Source organism: Engystomops pustulosus, chromosome 9 (genome assembly GCF_040894005.1).
Source record: "Engystomops pustulosus chromosome 9, aEngPut4.maternal, whole genome shotgun sequence".
In the NCBI taxonomy this organism is placed as follows: Eukaryota; Metazoa; Chordata; class Amphibia; order Anura; family Leptodactylidae; genus Engystomops; species Engystomops pustulosus.
The window spans coordinates 2,824,275-2,850,459 of NC_092419.1; the positions used below are offsets into that span (position 1 = coordinate 2,824,275).

The 26,185-nt window shown below is 51.7% G+C and overlaps 1 protein-coding gene across 2 annotated transcripts; it reads right to left on the reverse strand.

Annotated features, from left to right (window-relative positions):
- LOC140077568 (zinc-alpha-2-glycoprotein-like) lies at window positions 1-24,549 on the reverse strand. Of its 2 annotated transcripts, none has more exons than XM_072124838.1 (5): window positions 24,332-24,549; window positions 21,909-22,169; window positions 18,617-18,892; window positions 1,351-1,626; window positions 1-469 (listed from the first exon to the last, which is right to left on the reverse strand). In XM_072124838.1, exons 1-5 carry the CDS (start codon window positions 24,393-24,395, stop codon window positions 324-326), a joined length of 1,023 nt encoding a protein of 340 aa, XP_071980939.1. In that variant the 5' UTR covers window positions 24,396-24,549; the 3' UTR covers window positions 1-323. The 2 variants fall into 2 exon arrangements, with proteins under 2 accessions (XP_071980939.1, XP_071980940.1); XM_072124839.1 differs by lacking the exon at window positions 24,332-24,549 and adding an exon at window positions 23,409-23,536.
- Between the last annotated feature and the right edge of the window lie 1,636 nt (window positions 24,550-26,185).

Sequence of the window (26,185 nt, forward strand, 5' to 3'; positions counted from 1 at the left end):
AATATTCTGTAACCAACCTTTATTGACTCAAACTTTGCCGTGTTTGGTTCGCTAGATAGGAATTTGCTCTAATAAGGGATTAGGCAGAGCCGGCTGGCAGCTTGGCCGCCATATACAGCGCTGATCCATTACAACATCCACAAGGGTAAATGTCACAAGAACTGAGGTTCAGGAAGTTTTCTGTAACACATGAACGATCCCTTAGGCTTCCCCGGATCTCCTGCACAACAGGAAAGTTCAGTTTGGTGGAGTGATCATGAGCTTCAGTGATGTCGGGACTTGTTCTATCATCTTCCTCCACGAGTCTTCACTCGATCTCCGTGTCAATGTTGTCTGCTCTTTGCGAAGGATATGAATCCAAACACTATGAGGGATACGACCAGGATGACGGCCAGGCAGATGGCGATCACTACCCCCATTTCTGGAACAGAAGGAGCGGCGCTGAGATATTCATTATCATCTGAAAATCCTGCAGAGAAAAACACAAAAAGTTTCACAATCGTGTCAAAGATTTCTCCTACGCGTACAAAAAAAGAAGTGATAAGGAAAGGCCGTAGAGTCTGTCCTTCAGTCCTTCAGTCCTTCAGTCCCCGCTTATGGGACATTACTATTGTGCATTCAATAAGTGTATGATAAAACATAGAAAATCTGGCCAAAAATATTCATAATATATCCATAGTAAGGATCCTCTTTACCAGTGATGGCGAACCATTTAGGAACCGAGTGCCGAAACTACAAGCAAAAGCCATATATTTTTCACAAAGGCCAATTTAAAGTAACAGATTTTAAACATATTGGTGCCCCGAGGACACCAATACAGGAGAAAGGAGGAGAAAATTGTATTATTATAGTAGTTTCCCTCTAAAGTCCCCTTAATAGTTTGAATCACAGGTCTGGAGAAGGGGCTACAATAATAATCCACCTCTGTCCACACCTCCTTGATTCAGGTCTTGAGTCCTGAATGGTGACCTTTGTGCTGGGTGATGGCCTGAGTGCCACTTCTGGCACCCGTGCCATAGGTTCGCCACCACTGCTCTATACCATATAGGTGGGAGTCCTACACGCAACACCCCCCCCCCCACACACACACACAAACTCATCTCTTCACAGAACGTTTTGGTAGAAAGTCCCAGAATATTGGGGAAGCACATAGAAGTCTTGGACTTGGTGTGAATAATGGATACTAGTAGAATGAAGCAGGACGTCTTCTGAGGATCGGAGATTGCGTGTGGGACGGTATTGGATGATCATGTCGGAGATACGTGGAGAGGACGGGGTGTGGGCAGCAGTGTAATTCCTGTCCAACCATTATCTAATCGTGTCACCTTATAACAGCAATATTCCACTTACTCCAATTCAGTGTCAAATTCTCGGGGACACTGATGTGTCCGACCTCACAGGTATAAACATCCGCAGTCGCAGGCGAAATGTTTAGAGTTAATGAGGTCAGATACGTTATATCAGGGAGGGGCAGGGTCACCCTCTCCATCATCTCCTCCGGGATCTCTTCTCCGTTCTTGTACCACATCATGAAGATGTCCTTGGGGTAATGTCCATAGGCTCGGCATGAGAGGCGAACCCCAACATCGTCACTAAGAATCAGTGAGACTTTGACAACCGGAGCTTCTAATAGGATGAAAGACACGAGACATTGCATTAATATCATTTGTTACAGGGAATACATTGTATGAAAATTATCTTTATGGTATTAGGCTCAACATATTTTTTAAACATTTTGGTGGTAAGTCGATCACAGATTTTACAAATGAGGGGCTGAGGGTTTGGTGATGGAGGAAAGTGAAGATTATTCTTGGTTACAAAGACAAGAAATCTTGCTTATCAATGTCCAGAAGTCTTCCTGCTGCTCTCACCGCGGGCCTGTATCTTGTTCTCTCTTTACGTTCTATCACGTTGGATTTACAGGTCTTTTTAAGGTTTTAAAGTTCGATGGATTGGAAAACGGGCACCAAAAATGTGTATTCTGTACTTAATATTCTGCAATTAGGCTATTTTATGAAACTCTTATAATCTGTAGAGATGAGAGCCACAATGAGTCCTTAGTTAGACGCCACCTTGCCTTCATCTAGGTCTTTATACCAGGAAGCAGTAGAACAGTTCAGCAAGTGCTGAAGTCCAGAAGCCTTCATTAAGGAAATGGAGAAGGATGGAAAATGATATCCACATCTATAGGGTATGTGCAACTAACAATGCAGATTCCAGACCGTGGTCTCTCGTTAGTGTCCTGTGTGTCATTAGCGTGAGGCCCCCTGAAGACAATAGAAAAGACTTTGTGAGGACCTGCTCTGAGTTTCTCATCTTGGGCAGTCGGCTCAAAAACAGAGCAGCAAAGAATCGCTGCTAAGTATGAGACCAAAGAAATAAACGTGGACGTGTAGCCACCAAAAACAAATGTCCCTAAAATACTGTGCATGAGGCCTCAGAGTGGGAAGAAGAAATCTTGATGCCTAGACATTAATTGTACAATCTTCTACAGAAGGCCACTTAGACCCCACCACTGTCACCTCTACAGAAGGGCACATAGACATCACCACCACTGTCACCTCAATGTCACCACTACAGAAGGCCACATGGACACCACCACCACTGTCACCTCACTGTCACCTCTACAGAAGGACACATAGACACCACCACCACCACTGTCACCTCACTGTCACCTCTACAGAAGGGCACATAGACACCACCACCACTGTCACCTCAATGTCACCACTACAGAAGGCCACATGGACACCACCACCACTGTCACCTCACTGTCACCTCTACAGAAGGACACATAGACACCACCACCACCACTGTCACCTCACTGTCACCTCTACAGAAGGGCACATAGACCCCACCACTGTCACCTCACTGTCACCTCTACAGAAGGGCACATAGACACCACCACCACCACTGTCACCTCACTGTCACCACTACAGAAGGACACATAGACACCACCACCACCACTGTCACCTCACTGTCACCTCTACAGAAGGGCACATAGACCCCACCACTGTCACCTCACTGTCACCTCTACAGAAGGGCACATAGACCCCACCACTGTCACCTCACTGTCACCTCTACAGAAGGGCACATAGACACCACCACTGTCACATCACTGTCACCTCTACAGAAGGGCACATAGACACCACCACTGTCACCTCACTGTCACCTCTACAGAAGGGCACATAGACATCACCACTGTCACCTCACTGTCACCTCTACAGAAGAGCACATAGACACCACCACCACTGTCACCTCACTGTCACCTCTACAGAAGGCCACATAGACACCACCACCACTGTCACCTCACTGTCACCTCTACAGAAGGGCACATAGACCCCACCACCACCACCGCTGTCACCTCATTGTCACCTCTACAGAAGAGCACATAGACACCACCACCACTGTCACCTCACTGTCACCTCTACAGAAGGGCACATAGACACCACCACCACTGTCACCTCATTGTCACCTCTACAGAAGGGCACATAGACACCACCACCACTACTGTCACCTCACTGTCACCTCTACAGAAGGCCACATAGACACCACCACCACCACCACTGTCACCTCACTGTCACCTCTACAGAAGAGCACATAGACACCACCACCACTGTCACCTCACTGTCACCTCTACAGAAGAGCACATAGACCCCACCACCACCACCACTGTCACCTCACTGTCACCTCTACAGAAGAGCACATAGACACCACCACCACCACCGCTGTCACCTCACTGTCACCTCTACAGAAGGGCACATAGACCCCACCACCACCACCACCACTGTCACCTCACTGTCACCTCTACAGAAGGGCACATAGACCCCACCACCACTGTCACCTCACTGTTCCCTCTACAGAAGAGCACATAGACCCCACCACCACCACCACTGTCACATCTACAGAAGGGCACATAGACCCCACCACCACTGTCACCTCTACAGAAGGGCACGTAGACCCCACCACCACCACCACTGTCACCTCTACAGAAGGGCACATAGACACCACCACCACCACTGTCACCTCACTGTCACCTCTACAGAAGGGCACATAGACACCACCACCACTGTCACCTCACTGTTCCCTCTACAGAAGACCACATAGACCCCACCACCACCACCACCACTGTTACCTCACTGTCACCTCTACAGAAGGGCACATAGACCCCACCACCACTGTCACCTCACTGTTCCCTCTACAGAAGAGCACATAGACCCCACCACCACCACCACTGTCACATCTACAGAAGGGCACATAGACCCCACCACCACTGTCACCTCTACAGAAGGGCACGTAGACCCCACCACCACCACCACTGTCTCCTCTACAGAAGGGCACGTAGACCCCACCACCACCACCACTGTCACCTCACTGTCACCTCTACAGAAGGGCACATAGACACCACCACCACTGTCACCTCACTGTTCCCTCTACAGAAGAGCACATAGACCCCACCACCACCACTGTCACCTCACTGTCACCTCTACAAAAGGGCACAGAGACACCACCACCACCACCGCTGTCACCTCACTTTCACCTCTACAGAAGGGCACATAGACCCAACCACCACCACTGTCACCTCACTGTCACCTCTACAGAAGGGCACATAGACACCACCACCACCACCGCTGTCACCTCACTGTCATCTCTACAGAAGGGTACATAGACACAACCATCACCACTGTCACCTCACTGTCACCTCTACAGAAGGGCACATAGACCCCACCACCACCACTGTCACCTCACTGTTCCCTCTACAGAAGAGCACATAGACCCCACCACCACCACTGTCACCTCACTGTCACCTCTACAGAAGGGCACATAGACACCACCACCACCACCACCACCGCTGTCACCTCACTGTCACCTCTACAGAAGGGCACATAGACCCAACCACCACCACTGTCACCTCACTGTCATCTCTACAGAAGAGCACGTAGACACCACCGCTGTCACCTCATTGTCACCTCTACAGAAGGGCACATAGACCCCACCACCACCACTGTCACCTCACTGTCACCTCTACAGAAGGGCACATAGACACCACCACCACCACTGTCACCTCACTGTCACCTCTACAGAAGGGCACATAGACACCACCACCACTGTCACCTCACTGTTCCCTCTACAGAAGGGCACATAGACACCACCACCACCACTGTCACCTCACTGTCACCTCTACAGAAGGGCACATAGACACCACCACCACCACCGCTGTCACCTCACTGTCACCTCTACAGAAGGGCACATAGACCCCACCACCACCACCACTGTCACCTCACTGTCACCTCTACAGAAGGGCACCTGGATCCCACCACCACCACCGCTGTCACCTCACTGTCACCTCTACAGAAGGGCACATAGACACCACCACCACCACCACTGTCACCTCACTGTCACCTCTACAGAAGGGCACATGGACCCCACCACCACCACCGCTGTCACCTCATTGTCACCTCTACAGAAGGGCACATAGACCCCACCACCACCACCGCTGTCACCTCACTGTCACCTCTACAGAAGGGCACATAGACACCACCACCACCACTGTCTCCTCACTGTCACCTTTACAGAAGGGCACATAGACCCCACCACCACCACTGTCACCTCACTGTCACCTCTACAGAAGGGCACATAGACACCACCACCACCACCACCACCACTGTCACCTCACTGTCACCTCTACAGAAGGGCACATAGACCCCACCACCACTGTCACCTCACTGTCACCTCTACAGAAGGGCACATAGACCCCACCACCACCACTGTCACCTCACTGTCACCTCTACAGAAGGGCACATAGACACCACCACCACCACCACCACCGCTGTCACCTCACTGTCACCTCTACAGAAGGGCACATAGACCCAACCACCACCACTGTCACCTCACTGTCATCTCTACAGAAGAGCACGTAGACACCACCGCTGTCACCTCACTGTCACCTCTACAGAAGGGCACATAGACCCCACCACCACCACTGTCACCTCACTGTCACCTCTACAGAAGGGCACATAGACACCACCACCACCACTGTCACCTCACTGTCACCTCTACAGAAGGGCACATAGACACCACCACCACTGTCACCTCACTGTTCCCTCTACAGAAGGGCACATAGACACCACCACCACCACCACTGTCACCTCACTGTCACCTCTACAGAAGGGCACATAGACCCCACCACCACTGTCACCTCACTGTCACCTCTACAGAAGGGCACATGGACCCCACCACCACCACCGCTGTCACCTCACTGTCACCTCTACAGAAGGGCACATAGACACCACCACCACTGTCACCTCACTGTCACCTCTACAGAAGGGCACATGGACCCCACCACCACCACCGCTGTCACCTCATTGTCACCTCTACAGAAGGGCACATAGACCCCACCACCACCACCGCTGTCACCTCACTGTCACCTCTACAGAAGGGCACATAGACACCACCACCACCACTGTCTCCTCACTGTCACCTTTACAGAAGGGCACATAGACCCCACCACCACCACTGTCACCTCACTGTCACCTCTACAGAAGGGCACATAGACACCACCACCACCACCACCACCACTGTCACCTCACTGTCACCTCTACAGAAGGGCACATAGACCCCACCACCACTGTCACCTCACTGTCACCTCTACAGAAGGGCACATAGACCCCACCACCAACGCTGTCACCTTACTGTCACCTCTACAGAAGGGCACATAGACACCACCACCATTGCTGTCACCTCACTGTCACCTCTACAGAAGGGCACATAGACACCACCACTGTCACCTCACTGTCACCTCTACAGAAGGGCACATAGACCCCACCACCACCACCGCTGTCACCTCACTGTCATCTCTACAGAAGGGCACAAAGACCCCACCACCACCACTGTCATCTCACTGTCACCTCTACAGAAGGGCACATAGACACCACCACCACCACTGTCACCTCACTGTTCCCTCTACAGAAAAGCACATAGACCCCACCACCACCGCTGTCACCTCACTGTCACCTCTACAGAAGGGCACATAGACACCACCACCACCACCGCTGTCACCTAACTGTCACCTCTACAGAAGGGCACATAGACCCAACCACCACCACTGTCACCTCACTGTCATCTCTACAGAAGGGCACATAGACACCACCACCACCACCGCTGTCACCTCACTGTCACCTCTACAGAAGGGCACATAGACCCAACCACCACCACTGTCACCTCACTGTTCCCTCTACAGAAGAGCACATAGACCACACCACCACCACTGTCACCTCACTGTCACCTCTACAGAAGGGCACATAGACACCACCACCACCACCACTGTCACCTCACTGTCACCTCTACAGAAGGGCACATAGACCCCACCACCACCACCGCTGTCACCTCATTGTCACCTCTACAGAAGGGCACATAGACCCCACCACCACCACCGCTGTCACCTCTACAGAAGGGCACATAGACACCACCACTGTCACCTCACTGTCACCTCTACAGAAGGGCACATAGACACCACCACCACCACTGTCTCCTCACTGTCACCTTTACAGAAGGGCACATAGACCCCACCACCACCACTGTCACCTCACTGTCACCTCTACAGAAGGGCACATAGATACCACCACTGTCACCTCACTGTCACCTCTACAGAAGGGCACATAGACCCCACCACCACTGTCACCTCACTGTCACCTCTACAGAAGGGCACATAGACCCCACCCCCAACGCTGTCACCTTACTGTCACCTCTACAGAAGGGCACATAGACACCACCACCATTGCTGTCACCTCACTGTCACCTCTACAGAAGGGCACATAGACACCACCACTGTCACCTCACTGTCACCTCTACAGAAGGGCACATAGATCCCACCACCACCACCGCTGTCACCTCACTGTCATCTCTACAGAAGGGCACAAAGACCCCACCACCACCACTGTCATCTCACTGTCACCTCTACAGAAGGGCACATAGACACCACCACCACCACTGTCACCTTACTGTTCCCTCTACAGAAAAGCACATAGACCCCACCACCACCGCTGTCACCTCACTGTCACCTCTACAGAAGGGCACATAGACACCACCACCACCACCGCTGTCACCTAACTGTCACCTCTACAGAAGAGCACATAGACCCAACCATCACCACTGTCACCTCACTGTCACCTCTACAGAAGGGCACATAGACTGCACCACCACCACTGTCACCTCACTGTTCTCTCTACAGAAGAGCACATAGACCCCACCACCACCACTGTCACCTCACTGTCACCTCTACAGAAGGGCACATAGACACCACCACCACCACCGCTGTCACCTCACTGTCACCTCTACAGAAGGGCACATAGACCCAACCACCACCACTGTCACCTCACTGTCACCTCTACAGAAGGGCACATAGACCCCACAACCACCACCGCTGTCACCTCACTGTCACCTCTACAGAAGGGCACATAGACCCCACCACCATCGCTGTCACCTCACTGTCACCTCTACAGAAGGGCACATAGACACCACCACCACCACTGTCACCTCACTGTCACCTCTACAGAAGGGCACATAGACACCACCACCACCACCACCACCGCTGTCACCTCACTGTCACCTCTACAGAAGGGCACATAGACCCAAACACCACCACTGTCACCTCACTGTCATCTCTACAGAAGAGCACGTAGACACCACCGCTGTCACCTCACTGTCACCTCTACAGAAGGGCACATAGACCCCACCACCACCACTGTCACCTCACTGTCACCTCTACAGAAGGGCACATAGACACCACCACCACCACTGTCACCTCACTGTCACCTCTACAGAAGGGCACATAGACACCACCACCACTGTCACCTCACTGTTCCCTCTACAGAAGGGCACATAGACACCACCACCACCACCACTGTCACCTCACTGTCACCTCTACAGAAGGGCACATAGACCCCACCACCACCACCACTGTCACCTCACTGTCACCTCTACAGAAGGGCACATGGACCCCACCACCACCACCGCTGTCACCTCACTGTCACCTCTACAGAAGGGCACATAGACACCACCACCACCACCACTGTCACCTCACTGTCACCTCTACAGAAGGGCACATGGACCCCACCACCACCACCGCTGTCACCTCATTGTCACCTCTACAGAAGGGCACATAGACCCCACCACCACCACCGCTGTCACCTCACTGTCACCTCTACAGAAGGGCACATAGACACCACCATCACCACTGTCTCCTCACTGACATCTTTACAGAAGGGCACATAGACCCCACCACCACCACTGTCACCTCACTGTCACCTCTACAGAAGGGCACATAGACACCACCACCACCACCACTGTCACCTCACTGTCACCTCTACAGAAGGGCACATAGACCCCACCACCACTGTCACCTCACTGTCACCTCTACAGAAGGGCACATAGACCCCACCACCAACGCTGTCACCTCACTGTCACCTCTACAGAAGGGCACATAGACACCACCACTGTCACCTCACTGTCACCTCTACAGAAGGGCACATAGACATCACCACTGTCACCTCACTGTCACCTCACTGTCACCTCTACAGAAGAGCACATAGACACCACCACCACTGTCACCTCACTGTCACCTCTACAGAAGGCCACATAGACACCACCACCACTGTCACCTCACTGTCACCTCTACAGAATGGCACATAGACCCCACCACCACCACCGCTGTCACCTCATTGTCACCTCTACAGAAGAGCACATAGACACCACCACCACTGTCACCTCACTGTCACCTCTACAGAAGGGCACATAGACCCCACCACCACTGTCACCTCACTGTCACCTCTACAGAAGGCCACATAGACACCACCACCACTGTCACCTCACTGTCACCTCTACAGAAGGCCACATAGACACCACCACCACTGTCACCTCATTGTCACCTCTACAGAAGGGCACATAGACACCACCACCACTACTGTCACCTCACTGTCACCTCTACAGAAGGCCACATAGACACCACCACCACCACCACTGTCACCTCACTGTCACCTCTACAGAAGGGCACATAGACACCACCACCACCACCACCACCGCTGTCACCTCACTGTCACCTCTACAGAAGGGCACATAGACCCAACCACCACCACTGTCACCTCACTGTCATCTCTACAGAAGAGCACGTAGACACCACCGCTGTCACCTCATTGTCACCTCTACAGAAGGGCACATAGACCCCACCACCACCACTGTCACCTCACTGTCACCTCTACAGAAGGGCACATAGACACCACCACCACCACTGTCACCTCACTGTCACCTCTACAGAAGGGCACATAGACACCACCACCACTGTCACCTCACTGTTCCCTCTACAGAAGGGCACATAGACACCACCACCACTGTCACCTCACTGTCACCTCTACAGAAGAGCACATAGACCCCACCACCACCACCACTGTCACCTCACTGTCACCTCTACAGAAGAGCACATAGACCCCACCACCACCACCGCTGTCACCTCACTGTCACCTCTACAGAAGGGCACATAGACCCCACCACCACCACCACCACTGTCACCTCACTGTCACCTCTACAGAAGGGCACATAGACCCCACCACCACTGTCACCTCACTGTTCCCTCTACAGAAGAGCACATAGACCCCACCACCACCACCACTGTCACATCTACAGAAGGGCACATAGACCCCACCACCACTGTCACCTCTACAGAAGGGCACGTAGACCCCACCACCACCACCACTGTCACTTCTACAGAAGGGCACATAGACACCACCACCACCACTGTCACCTCACTGTCACCTCTACAGAAGGGCACATAGACACCACCACCACTGTCACCTCACTGTTCCCTCTACAGAAGAGCACATAGACCCCACCACCACCACCACCACTGTTACTTCACTGTCACCTCTACAGAAGGGCACATAGACCCCACCACCACTGTCACCTCACTGTTCCCTCTACAGAAGAGCACATAGACCCCACCACCACCACCACTGTCACATCTACAGAAGGGCACATAGACCCCACCACCACTGTCACCTCTACAGAAGGGCACGTAGACCCCACCACCACCACCACTGTCACCTCTACAGAAGGGCACATAGACACCACCACCACCACTGTCACCTCACTGTCACCTCTACAGAAGGGCACATAGACACCACCACCACTGTCACCTCACTGTTCCCTCTACAGAAGAGCACATAGACCCCACCACCACCGCTGTCACCTCACTGTCACCTCTACAGAAGGGCACAGAGACACCACCACCACCACCGCTGTCACCTCACTTTCACCTCTACAGAAGGGCACATAGACCCAACCACCACCACTGTCACCTCACTGTCACCTCTACAGAAGGGCACATAGACACCACCACCACCACCGCTGTCACCTCACTGTCATCTCTACAGAAGGGCACATAGACCCAACCATCACCACTGTCACCTCACTGTCACCTCTACAGAAGGGCACATAGACCCCACCACCACCACTGTCACCTCACTGTTCCCTCTACAGAAGAGCACATAGACCCCACCACCACCACTGTCACCTCACTGTCACCTCTACAGAAGGGCACATAGACACCACCACCACCACCACCACCGCTGTCACCTCACTGTCACCTCTACAGAAGGGCACATAGACCCAACCACCACCACTGTCACCTCACTGTCATCTCTACAGAAGAGCACGTAGACACCACCGCTGTCACCTCACTGTCACCTCTACAGAAGGGCACATAGACCCCACCACCACCACTGTCACCTCACTGTCACCTCTACAGAAGGGCACATAGACACCACCACCACCACTGTCACCTCACTGTCACCTCTACAGAAGGGCACATAGACACCACCACCACTGTCACCTCACTGTCACCTCTACAGAAGGGCACATAGACACCACCACCACCACCACTGTCACCTCACTGTCACCTCTACAGAAGGGCACATAGACACCACCACCACCACCGCTGTCACCTCACTGTCACCTCTACAGAAGGGCACATAGACCCCACCACCACCACCACTGTCACCTCACTGTCACCTCTACAGAAGGGCACATGGACCCCACCACCACCACCGCTGTCACCTCACTGTCACCTCTACAGAAGGGCACATAGACACCACCACCACCACCACTGTCACCTCACTGTCACCTCTACAGAAGGGCACATGGACCCCACCACCACCACCGCTGTCACCTCATTGTCACCTCTACAGAAGGGCACATAGACCCCACCACCACCACCGCTGTCACCTCACTGTCACCTCTACAGAAGGGCACATAGACACCACCACCACCACTGTCTCCTCACTGTCACCTTTACAGAAGGGCACATAGACCCCACCACCACCACTGTCACCTCACTGTCACCTCTACAGAAGGGCACATAGACACCACCACCACCACCACCACTGTCACCTCACTGTCACCTCTACAGAAGGGCACATAGACCCCACCACCACTGTCACCTCACTGTCACCTCTACAGAAGGGCACATAGACCCCACCACCACCACTGTCACCTCACTGTCACCTCTACAGAAGGGCACATAGACACCACCACCACCACCACCACCGCTGTCACCTCACTGTCACCTCTACAGAAGGGCACATAGACCCAACCACCACCACTGTCACCTCACTGTCATCTCTACAGAAGAGCACGTAGACACCACCGCTGTCACCTCACTGTCACCTCTACAGAAGGGCACATAGACCCCACCACCACCACTGTCACCTCACTGTCACCTCTACAGAAGGGCACATAGACACCACCACCACCACTGTCACCTCACTGTCACCTCTACAGAAGGGCACATAGACACCACCACCACTGTCACCTCACTGTTCCCTCTACAGAAGGGCACATAGACACCACCACCACCACCACTGTCACCTCACTGTCACCTCTACAGAAGGGCACATAGACCCCACCACCACCACCACTGTCACCTCACTGTCACCTCTACAGAAGAGCACATGGACCCCACCACCACCACCGCTGTCACCTCACTGTCACCTCTACAGAAGGGCACATAGACACCACCACCACCACCACTGTCACCTCACTGTCACCTCTACAGAAGGGCACATGGACCCCACCACCACCACCGCTGTCACCTCATTGTCACCTCTACAGAAGGGCACATAGACCCCACCACCACCACCGCTGTCACCTCACTGTCACCTCTACAGAAGGGCACATAGACCCCACCACCACTGTCACCTCACTGTCACCTCTACAGAAGGGCACATAGACCCCACCACCACCACTGTCACCTCACTGTCACCTCTACAGAAGGGCACATAGACACCACCACCACCACCACCACCACTGTCACCTCACTGTCACCTCTACAGAAGGGCACATAGACCCCACCACCACTGTCACCTCACTGTCACCTCTACAGAAGGGCACATAGACCACACCACCACCATTGCTGTCACCTTACTGTCACCTCTACAGAAGGGCACATAGACACCACCACCATTGCTGTCACCTCACTGTCACCTCTACAGAAGGGCACATAGACACCACCACTGTCACCTCACTGTCACCTCTACAGAAGGGCACATAGACCCCACCACCACCACCGCTGTCACCTCACTGTCATCTCTACAGAAGGGCACAAAGACCCCACCACCACCACTGTCACCTCACTGTTCCCTCTACAGAAAAGCACATAGACCCCACCACCACCGCTGTCACCTCACTGTCACCTCTACAGAAGGGCACATAGACACCACCACCACCACCGCTGTCACCTAACTGTCACCTCTACAGAAGGGCACATAGACCCAACCACCACCACTGTCACCTCACTGTCATCTCTACAGAAGGGCACATAGACACCACCTCCACCACCGCTGTCACCTCACTGTCACCTCTACAGAAGGGCACATAGACCCAACCACCACCACTGTCACCTCACTGTTCCCTCTACAGAAGAGCACATAGACCACACCACCACCACTGTCACCTCACTGTCACCTCTACAGAAGGGCACATAGACACCACCACCACCGCTGTCACCTCACTGTCACCTCTACAGAAGGGCACATAGACCCCACCACCACCACCACTGTCACCTCACTGTCACCTCTACAGAAGGGCACATAGACCCCACCACCACCACCGCTGTCACCTCATTGTCACCTCTACAGAAGGGCACATAGACCCCACCACCACCACCGCTGTCACCTCATTCTCACCTCTACAGAAGGGCACATAGACACCACCACTGTCACCTCACTGTCACCTCTACAGAAGGGCACATAGACACCACCACCACCACTGTCTCCTCACTGTCACCTTTACAGATGGGCACATAGACCCCACCACCACCACTGTCACCTCACTGTCACCTCTACAGAAGGGCACATAGACACCACCACCACCACCACTGTCACCTCACTGTCACCTCTACAGAAGGGCACATAGACCCCACCACCACTGTCACCTCACTGTCACCTCTACAGAAGGGCACACAGACCCCACCCCCAACGCTGTCACCTTACTGTCACCTCTACAGAAGGGCACATAGACACCACCACCATTGCTGTCACCTCACTGTCACCTCTACAGAAGGGCACATAGACACCACCACTGTCACCTCACTGTCACCTCTACAGAAGGGCACATAGATCCCACCACCACCACCGCTGTCACCTCACTGTCATCTCTACAGAAGGGCACAAAGACCACACCACCACCACTGTCATCTCACTGTCACCTCTACAGAAGGGCACATAGACACCACCACCACCACTGTCACCTTACTGTTCCCTCTACAGAAAAGCACATAGACCCCACCACCACCGCTGTCACCTCACTGTCACCTCTACAGAAGGGCACATAGACACCACCACCACCACCGCTGTCACCTAACTGTCACCTCTACAGAAGAGCACATAGACCCAACCATCACCACTGTCACCTCACTGTCACCTCTACAGAAGGGCACATAGACTGCACCACCACCACTGTCACCTCACTGTTCTCTCTACAGAAGAGCACATAGACCCCACCACCACCACTGTCACCTCACTGTCACCTCTACAGAAGGGCACATAGACACCACCACCACCACCGCTGTCACCTCACTGTCACCTCTACAGAAGGGCACATAGACCCAACCACCACCACTGTCACCTCACTGTCACCTCTACAGAAGGGCACATAGACCCCACCACCACCACCACTGTCACCTCACTGTCACCTCTACAGAAGGGCACATAGACCCCACCACCACCGCTGTCACCTCACTGTCACCTCTACAGAAGGGCACATAGACACCACCACCACCACTGTCACCTCACTGTCACCTCTACAGAAGGGCACATAGACCCCACCACCACCGCTGTCACCTCACTGTCACCTCTACAGAAGGGCACATAGACACCACCACCACCACCGCTGTCACCTAACTGTCACCTCTACAGAAGGGCACATAGACCCCACCACCACCGCTGTCACCTCACTGTCACCTCTACAGAAGGGCACATAGACTGCACCACCACCACTGTCACCTCACTGTCACCTCTACAGAAGAGCACATAGACCCCACCACCACCACTGTCACCTCACTGTCACCTCTACAGAAGAGCACATAGACCCCACCACCACCACTGTCACCTCACTGTCACCTCTACAGAAGAGCACATAGACCCCACCACCACCACTGTCACCTCACTGTCACCTCTACAGAAGGGCACATAGACCCCACCACCACCACCGCTGTCACCTCACTGTCACCTCTACAGAAGGGCACATAGACCCCACCACCACCGCTGTCACCTCACTGTCACCTCTACAGAAGGGCACATAGACACCACCACCACCACTGTCACCTCACTGTCACCTCTACAGAAGGGCACATAGACCCCACCACCACTGTCACCTCACTGTTCCCTCTACAGAAGAGCACATAGACCCCACCACCACCGCTGTCACCTCACTGTCACCTCTACAGAAGGGCACATAGACCCCACCACCACTGTCACCTCACTGTCACCTCTACAGAAGGGCACATAGACCCCACCACCACCACCACTGTCACCTCACTGTCACCTCTACAGAAGGGCACATAGACCCCACCACCACCACCGCTGTCACCTCACTGTCACCTCACCTCTACAGAAGGGCACATAGACACCACCACCACCGCTGTCACCTCACTGTCACCTCTACAGAAGGGCACATAGACCCCACCACCACCGCTGTCACCTCACTGTCACCTCTACAGAAGGGCACATAGACACCACCACCACCACTGTCACCTCACTGTCACCTCTACAGAAGGGCACATAGACCCCACCACCACTGTCACCTCACTGTTCCCTCTACAGAAGAGCACATAGACCCCACCACCACCGCTGTCACCTCACTGTCACCTCTACAGAAGGGCACATAGACCCCCCACCACCACTGTCACCTCACTGTCACCTCTACAGAAGGGCACATAGACCCCACCACCACCACCACCGCTGTCACCTCATTGTCACCTCTACAGAAGGGCACATAGACACCACCACCACTACTGTCACCTCACTGTCACCTCTACAGAAGGCCACATAGACCCCACCACCACCACCACTGTCACCTCACTGTCACCTCTACAGAAGGGCACATAGACCCCACCACCACTGTCACCTCACTGTCACCTCTACAGAAGAGCACATAGACCCCACAACCACCACCGCTGTCACCTCACTGTCATCTCTACAGAAGGGCACATAGACCCCACCACCACTGTCACCTCTACAGAAGGGCACATAGACCCCACCACCACCACCGCTGTCACCTCATTGTCACCTCTACAGAAGGGCACATAGACACCACCACCACTACTGTCACCTCACTGTCACCTCTACAGAAGGCCACATAGACCCCACCACCACCACCACTGTCACCTCACTGTCACCTCTACAGAAGGGCACATAGACCCCACCACCACCGCTGTCACCTCACTGTCATCTCTACAGAAGGGCACATAGACCCCACCACCACTGTCACCTCCCTGTCACCTCTACAGAAGGGCACATAGACCCCACCACCACCACCGCTGTCACCTCATTGTCACCTCTACAGAAGGGCACATAGACACCACCACCACTACTGTCACCTCACTGTCACCTCTACAGAAGGCCACATAGACCCCACCACCACCACCACTGTCACCTCACTGTCCCCTCTACAGAAGGGCACATAGACCCCACCACCACTGTCACCTCTACAGAAGAGCACATAGACCCCACCACCACCACTGTCACCTCACTGTCACCTCTACAGAAGAGCACATAGACCCCACCACCACCGCTGTCACCTCACTGTCACCTCTACAGAAGGGCACATAGACCCAACCATCACCACTGTCACCTCACTGTCACCTCTACAGAAGAGCACATAGACCCCACCACCACCACCACTGTCACCTCACTGTCACCTCTATAGAAGGGCACATAGACCCCACCACCACTGTCACCTCACTGTCACCTCTACAGAAGAGCACATAGACCCCACCACCACTGTCACCTCACTGTCACCTCTACAGAAGAGCACATAGCCCCTACCACCACCACCACTGTCACCTCACTGTCACCTCTACAGAAGGGCACATAGACCCCACCACCACTGTCACCTCACTGTCACCTCTATAGAAGGGCACATAGACACCACCACCACTGTCACCTCACTGTCACCTCAACTGAGAAATTATTTTAGCAGAGGGCAATGACCAATTTAATATTCCTTCCCCTTCATGTCCATGTGTCCGGTTACAAGTCCCACTATGGAATAATAACAATCATGGACAGTTCTGAAACCTGGACCAAAGAGAGATTGAAACTATAATCTATAATCATAAGAATATAAGACACAACTTGTGGATGCTGCCAAATCTGAGCGTGTTCCCATATTCCCTATTTACAAAAAAACAGTCGAAAGAGACCACTAGACGCCCCGTGTCCGGACAAGGAGTGTCCAAGATGTAACTCTTAACACCAATTGAATGAAACATCATCTGATTAATTAAAAGTTCCGTCTTAAACGTTCCTTGTCCGGACACGGGGCGCCTAATGGACGTCTTCCGGGACAGTCCTGGTAAGGTTTGGCTTGGGAGCCGGTAAACTGCCTTCATATTATTTCCATCATCCTCAATCACTTTTCTTCTAATCCCCATTCTGTGTCCTCTGACCTGTGAGGTTTCTGTAGCTTTTAGGGAAACTTTCTGACTTTTTTTTTCAATGAAAATTTTCTATCATTTTCTTATTTTTCTGGCATCTCTGTATTTTTTTTAAATATTGTAATCTTTACAACATTTGGGTTTTTTAGTGGGAAGGTGAAAAAATTCTACCGCAGTTTTTGGGTTTTACATTTTTGTGTTTTTTTTTAAAATAACTTTATTCTGGAATCAGTCATTTTTATGGTGTGATATTTCATATCATTATTATTATTATATTCTATTTTGCTACTTTATAATTACATTTGGACAATTTATGATTTTTTTTCCTGGTAAACTTTATGCCCACGACGGCCATTACCTTACAACACAATAAGGAAAGATAGTAACCCCCCTGATACTTGATGCTGCGGCCCGTACCTCTCCTGCCCAGGGTGCAGCGCCCCAGTGACAGCAGCTCTCGGATGTGCGGGATACAATTATTTAGCGTCACATTCTTTTCTTTTTCATCCATAGTTGAATTTCCATATAACTCTTCCACCAGGTCTTCATACGCCGGGTCGTCTGCTGTCCATTTTCTTGTCTCCCAGTCCAAAGACATAAGAGGTTCCCCATTATAACGATAACTCCATATAACAACAACCGAGTCATTGTCAGAGAGAAGACATCCCTCTATGTTCTGAAGAACCTGGTATCCTTGAAACAGAGAAAGACAAACATCAGCGAAGAAGAAGAGTTAGTCAGTGTCGGCTTCATCTCCTTCTTTATTGAAAACCTGAGCTGTAGTACCTCGGCTTGGCCACTACATGGAGATCTGAGCTGTAGTACCTTGGCTTGGCCATTACATGGAGATCTGAGCTGTAGTACCTCAGCTTGGCCACTACATGGAGATCTGAGCTGTAGTACCTCGGCTTGGCCACTACATGGAGATCTGAGCTGTAGTACCTTGGCTTGGCCATTACATGGAGATCTGAGCTGTAGTACCTCAGCTTGGCCACTACATGGAGATCTGAGCTGTAGTACCTCAGCTTGGCCACTACATGGAGATCTGAGCTGTAGTACCTCGGCTTGGCCACTACATGGAGATCTGAGCTGTAGTACCTTGGCTTGGCCATTACATGGAGATCTGAGCTGTAGTACCTTGGCTTGGCCACTACATGGAGATCTGAGCTGTAGTACCTCAGCTTGGCCACTACATGGAGATCTGAGCTGTAGTACCTCGGCTTGGCCACTACATGGAGATCTGAGCTGTACCAGGAAGAATACTAAAAGTAGGGAAAAAAACAAAACAAAGGCAAACAAGAGGACGGCGCCTCGTGTGATACTGTGAGGATAAGGAGAAAGAGGTACGTATGGTATCCAATGGAACCACGCAGAAAATAGGGGGGGTATGTAGGAAGTGACCCCCCCCCTAGAGGTGTGCTCACCTTATTATAAAGTTAATGCGCTTTTAAAGTATCCGTAGGCTGCCCTTCAGCGTGCTGGTGTTTAACCTAAGTTAAACCAGTGATCCAATAGACAGAAGGGGTGGTTTAGAAAACCAAAAGAGAGCTGGAACTGCGCTATTCGGACAAGGGTCTTCAAGAGGGTTAAAATGCTTTATTCCATAGTAGACGCGTTTCGGGCTAATCAGCCCTTCTTCAAGTACAATTGGATAAAATTCAATTGTATTCAATTGTACCTGAGCGGGGAAGCGACACATGCAGGATATCGGGTGCAGGATCTTAGTGACTCCCCGCACAGCGCATTATACACGGACAATGCACTTACATGCACCAGGAAGAAGAAGGTGAACTCCAGGGACCTGAGCGGGGAAGCGACACATGCAGGATATCGGGAGCAGGATCTTAGTGACTCCCTGCACAGCACATTATACATGGACAATGCACTTACATGCACCAGGAAGAAGAAGGTGAACTCCAGGGACCTGAGCGGGGAAGTGACACATGCAGGATATCGGGAGCAGGATCTTAGTGACTCCCCGCACAGCGCATTATACACGGACAATGCACTTACATGCACCAGGAAGAAGGTGAACTCCGGGGACCTGAGCGGGGAAGCGACACATGCAGGATATCAGGGGCAGGATCTTAGTGACTCCTCACACAGTGCATTATACATGGACAATGCACTTACATGCACCAGGAAGAAGAAGGTGACCTCCGGGGACCTGAGCGGGGAAGTGACACATGCAGGATATCGGGTGCAGGATCTTAGTGACTCCCCGCACAGCGCATTATACACGGACAATGCACTTACATGCACCAGGAAGAAGAAGGTGAACTCCGGGGACCTGAGCGGGGAAGCGACACATGCAGGATATCGGACGCAGGATCTTAGTGACTCCCCGCACAGCGCATTATACATGGACAATGCACTTACATGCACCAGGAAGAAGAAGGTGAACTCCGGGGACCTGAGCGGGGAAGCGACACATGCAGGATATCGGGTGCAGGATCTTAGTGACTCCCCGCACAGCGCATTATACACGGACAATGCACTTACATGCACCAGGAAGAAGAAGGTGACCTCCGGGGACCTGAGCGGGGAAGCGACACATGCAGGATATCGGACGCACGATCTTAGTGACTCCCCGCACAGCACATTATACACAGACAATGCACTTACATGCACCAGGAAGAAGGTGAACTCAAGGGACCTGAGCGGGGAAGCGACACATGCAGGATATCGGGAGCAGGATCTTAGTGACTCCACGCACAGCGCATTATACACGGACAATGCACTTACATGCACCAGGAAGAAGAAGGCGAACTCCAGGGACCTGAGCGGGGAAGTGACACATGCAGGATATCGGGCACAGGATCTTAGTGACTCCCCGCACAGCGCATTATACACGGACAATGCACTTACATGCACCAGGAAGAAGAAGGTGACCTCCGGGGACCTGAGCGGGGAAGCGACACATGCAGGATATCGGGTGCAGGATCTTAGTGACTCCCCGCACAGCACATTATACACGGACAATGCACTTACATGCACCAGGAAGAAGAAGGTGAACTCCGGGGACCTGAGCGGGGAAGTGACACATGCAGGATATCGGGTGCACGATCTTAGCGACTCCCCGCACAGCGCATTATACATGGACAATGCACTTACATGCACCAGGAAGAAGAAGGTGAACTCCGGGGACCTGAGCGGGGAAGCGACACATGCAGGATATCGGGTGCAGGATCTTAGTGACTCCCCACACAGCGCATTATACATGGACAATGCACTTACATGCACCAGGAGGAAGGTGAACTCCGGGGACCTGAGCAGGGAAGCGACACATGCAGGATATCGGGCGCAGGATCTTAGTGACTCCCCGCACAGCACATTATACACGGACAATGCACTTACATGCACCAGAAAGAAGAAGGTGAACTCCAGGGACCTGAGCGGGGAAGCGGCACATGCAGGATATCGGGTGCAGGATCTTAGTGACTCCCCGCACAGCGCATTATACATGGACAATGCACTTACATGCACCAGGAAGAAGAAGGTGAACTCCAGGGACCTGAGCGGGGAAGCGACACATGCAGGATATTGGCCCCACGATCTATGTGAATCAGATGTGCATTCCAGTCGGACAATGCACTTTTGGGGATCGGCACTGGACGGGTAAGTAAATGTGGCCCCTTCTCTTACATCTGACCTATTGATACATGAACGTTGTGCATTCTCCATCTCTCACTAGTGATTCGCCACTTACCCTCCGTTACATTTAGATATTTCTGGATGTTATTTAGAGTTTCTTGCATTTCCGCTTGATAGTTGAATTCGGTGAGGCTTTCTGCCAATAGAGATGAATTAGCAGCCCCCTTAAACCAGGGAAATCTGCGCTCCACCACCCGCTCATCACTGCCATACCAGAGGAGGAGGAGGTCATCCAGGGTCCTCGCGGAATAATACGATGGAAAATCGGATGATAAATTGTTGGTCAGAGTTGTGTAGAAGAAGTGCGAGTGGCTGCCTGTGCCGGAGAGAAATATACTCAGGATGTATGGAGACAACTATATATATATATATAATAGACAACTGGGAGAACGGGGTAAATGCAGCAATTTCTACTCCTATTGTCTGGAACAATATATTTACTGGGAGACTATTTGGGGATCACCTTGATTTGAATTGCCCTCCCATGCAGAACATTATTCCGTAATATTGGCGGCAGGTTATTACAACCACCAGCAGGACTATAAATGGTGGTAACTTCTCCTCCCAGGATGGTTTCATGTACTTTTTTAGGTCGCACATGACCGTCCTGTTATTACAGCAGCTCTTAGTAATGATTGAAGCCTCCAGAACCGGCAATGTGCTGCTGGGTAGAATGAGCGGAGATTTGGGAATTTGACCCCTGAGACTCTCTAGGTCACGACAAAAAAATGACACAGCATGGGCTTTGTACCAAACTCACTGGGCTCATTTATCATGCATGGTGCACATTGTACCCACATATGATGGGGATTGGGCCCCTCACATCAGGCAGCGGGCAGTCGCACTGCGGGGGTGCAGCACATCTATACCAGGATTCACCTATAGGTGCAGGCTATAGGCAGTGCGCAGGTGCAGGATAGAAACAGGTGCAGGCTATAGGCAGTGCGCAGGTGCAGGATAGAAACAGGTGCAGCCTATAGGCAGTGCGCAGGTGCAGGATAGATATGGATGCAGGCCATAGGCAGTGCACAGGTGCAGGATAGAAATGGGAGCAGGCCATAGGCAGTGCACAGGTGCAGGATAGAAATGGGAGCAGGCTATAGGCAGTGCACAGGTGCAGGATAGAAACAGGTGCAGGCTATAGGCAGTGCACAGGTGCAGGATAGAAATGGGAGCAGGCTATAGGCAGTGCACAGGTGCAGGATAGAAACAGGTGCAGGCTATCGGCAGTGCACAGGTGCAGGATAGAAACAGGTGCAGGCTATAGGCAGTGCGCAGGTGCAGGATAGAAACAGGTGCAGGCTATAGGCAGTGCGCAGGTGCAGGATAGAAACAGGTGCAGGCTATAGGCAGTGCACAGGTGCAGGAAAGATATGGGTGCAGGCTATAGGCAGTGCGCAGGTGCAGGAAAGATATGGGTGCAGGCTATAGGCAGTGCGCAGGTGCAGGATAGATATGGGTGCAGGCTATAGGCAGTGCACAGGTGCAGGAAAGATATGGGTGCAGGCTATAGGCAGTGCACAGGTGCAGGAAAGATATGGGTGCAGACTATTACCACTCTCTAGATAAGTGGTCATTCTTATGTATTTACCACTGCCAGGAAGCAGCCATAGGCCACAGACCTGCCATGATGTGTCTCATCCTGTGAGATGCTCATTTGGACCCAGATTCCAGGATCGTGACCAGTATCCCAGTATTTCCGGGTATTTAGTGATGACGACTGGAGGAGCCAGTCCCATTTAAAGGGAACCTGTCACCTGGGACCTCATTTTCACTAAAGACAGATTGCAGAAGCCCATTACAACCGGATCGCAAAGATGTTTTCTGCCTCTTCTGTGCATTTGCATTACTATATAATAGTGTGTTTTAACTTCTTACCTTGCACCCTGACAGAATCCTGTTCTGAGTCCCAGGGGTTGGGCTTTGGTTTGGATGCAAAAAACAACATGTGACTTGTCTGAGCTGCTCACTCATCAGCTCTTAGCCCCCACCTTTATGCTCCTGTACATCTCCTCCCTCCTGCTCCTTCACTCACACAGGGACAGAGCTCACAGCCTGGTGACATCAGTGGGCGAGGGAGGAGCTGTGCAGGAGCACAGAGGTGGGGGCTGAGAGCTGAGGAGTTTGCAGCATAGACAAGTCACATGGTGTGTTTTTTCAAATGCATCCAAACCAAAGCCCAACCCCTGGGACACAGAACAGGATTCTGTCAGGGTGCAAGGTAAGAAGTTAAAACACACAATCACATAGTGATGCTCAAGAAAGGCAGAAACACAGATGTGCACTGCAGCTTTAATAGAATTCTGCATCCTGTCTTTAGTGAAAATGAGGTCCCTGGTGACAGGTTCCCTTTAAGATGAAATAAACCTGCAATATAATCCTTAATCACACAGTAACCATAAGCCTCCAGTATTCTGAGAAAAGCTGAAGCTACTCCGGCTCTCACCTATGGAATCTCCACTATGAAGGACAACTTACCTGAGAAGACCAAGCGAGCGGATAGCAGGAGGAGCAGAAGAGGAGATAACACACAGCCCCTCATCTTACAGAACTTTCCTTTTGTCTTCTGTGATAGATTTGGGACTGGCAGAGGTTGGCACAGCCCTTTATAAGTATGGGAGGACCCGGGTGTGTTCCCGGCTGACACACGAGTCCCATGTGAGAATAATATCTGTAATTCCCAAGGAATCGGATAAACCGGTATTCCGGACTAATTACAAGCTCTGCGGAAAGCGAGAGCCGGGAATAGATAGTGAAGCTGCCGTGGAGAGGTGAGAGGTCGCCTCCTCGTATCTCAGACAATGGATTGTGCCGCGTCTGGTGGATGATACAATTTCTTTCAATACTTATTGTATATTCACGTTCCGGACTTTCTTTTCTCTGTCGTCCGCGTGTAATTACATAATAACATGATGAGTCTCCTATTACTAAGAGGGAGTCGCTGTAATAGACAACCGGCTTTTATATACTGTATCTATTCAGCAGGACTCGGGTTTTATGGTTTACGGACACGTTACAGCAGGAACTAAGGAGGTGCTGAATATAATATCTCCCACAACCTTCCATATCAAGGACTTTATATAAAGCAGAGGTAAGTATTTGTAGACTATCCTTTTCATCTCCACTAATTTGTTTCTACACCCCGGGGACAATACTTGTATCTAACTCTCCATCGAGCTATAATGCATTGTGTGTGTTTTATGTGGGATTTTTGCGCTGATCTATCTGTGATGCTGCCCCAGGTAATCTCTGGGATTGGATACAATCTAATACCAATATTAGCGAGGGTCAAGGGAGAATTTAGACCTAGTTCAAAACTCAACAAATTGTGAGAAGTCCATATACAGGCGGTCCCCTACTTAAGAACACCCGACTTACATACGACCCCTAGTTACAGACAGACCTCTGGATATTGATAATATATTGTACTTTAGCCTTAGGCTACAATAATCAGCTGTAACAGGTATCACAGGCGTCTGTAATGAAGATTTATTGTTATTCCTGGTTCTTATGACAACCCAACATTTTTAAAATCCAATTGTCACAGAGACCAAAAAAACTTTGGCTGAGGTTACAATGATAAAGTATACAATTCCGACTTACATACAAATTCAACTTAAGAACAAACCTACAGACCCTATCTTGTATGTAACCCGGGGGCGGCCTGTACTACAAACTGGACTTGTGAGAAATACAACATGGAAGAATTTCTACCCTCTTTATACTTTTTGTAGCATTTTATGTGATTGAAAATTCACAGAACCTCCTTTCCTTCCCTCAGGTGTCCCGGTACCATGAATACAGAGGTCTGCGATGACCCATAACTCGTAGTACGGCCGTCATGTGATTGATATTGTCTTGTGTATAATCTTTATAGAGACATTTGGACAATGTATAACCCCTTCCGGTGCGTGCCATACTATTACGGCGCAGTGTCGGGCTGGGTGTATGTCCTCTCCACACAGGGAGGGTTTTTGCTGCAAATTGCAGCAACCACCCACTGGTAACACTTGTGGTCAGTGCTGTCAACCATCGTCCCCCGGGAGGTCATTGGGGGGGCAATCAGTTGCGATGACTGCAGGAAGGCTGCGCGAGACTCTGAGGCCTGGCATTCAGCCTGATCTCTCCCGGGAAAACTGCCATATACTGCAACACCCAACACCCACCCATAGCTTGTAAAAAAGTTGTACTTTAAGTTGAAATCACCTCTCGTACAAGTAAAATGGGAGCAATGAAAACATCATCTCATCCGGCAAAAAATGAGACCCTACACAGGTCTGTACTCTGTAGTATGAAAAAGTAATTGGTGACAGAACATGGGGAAATGAAGAC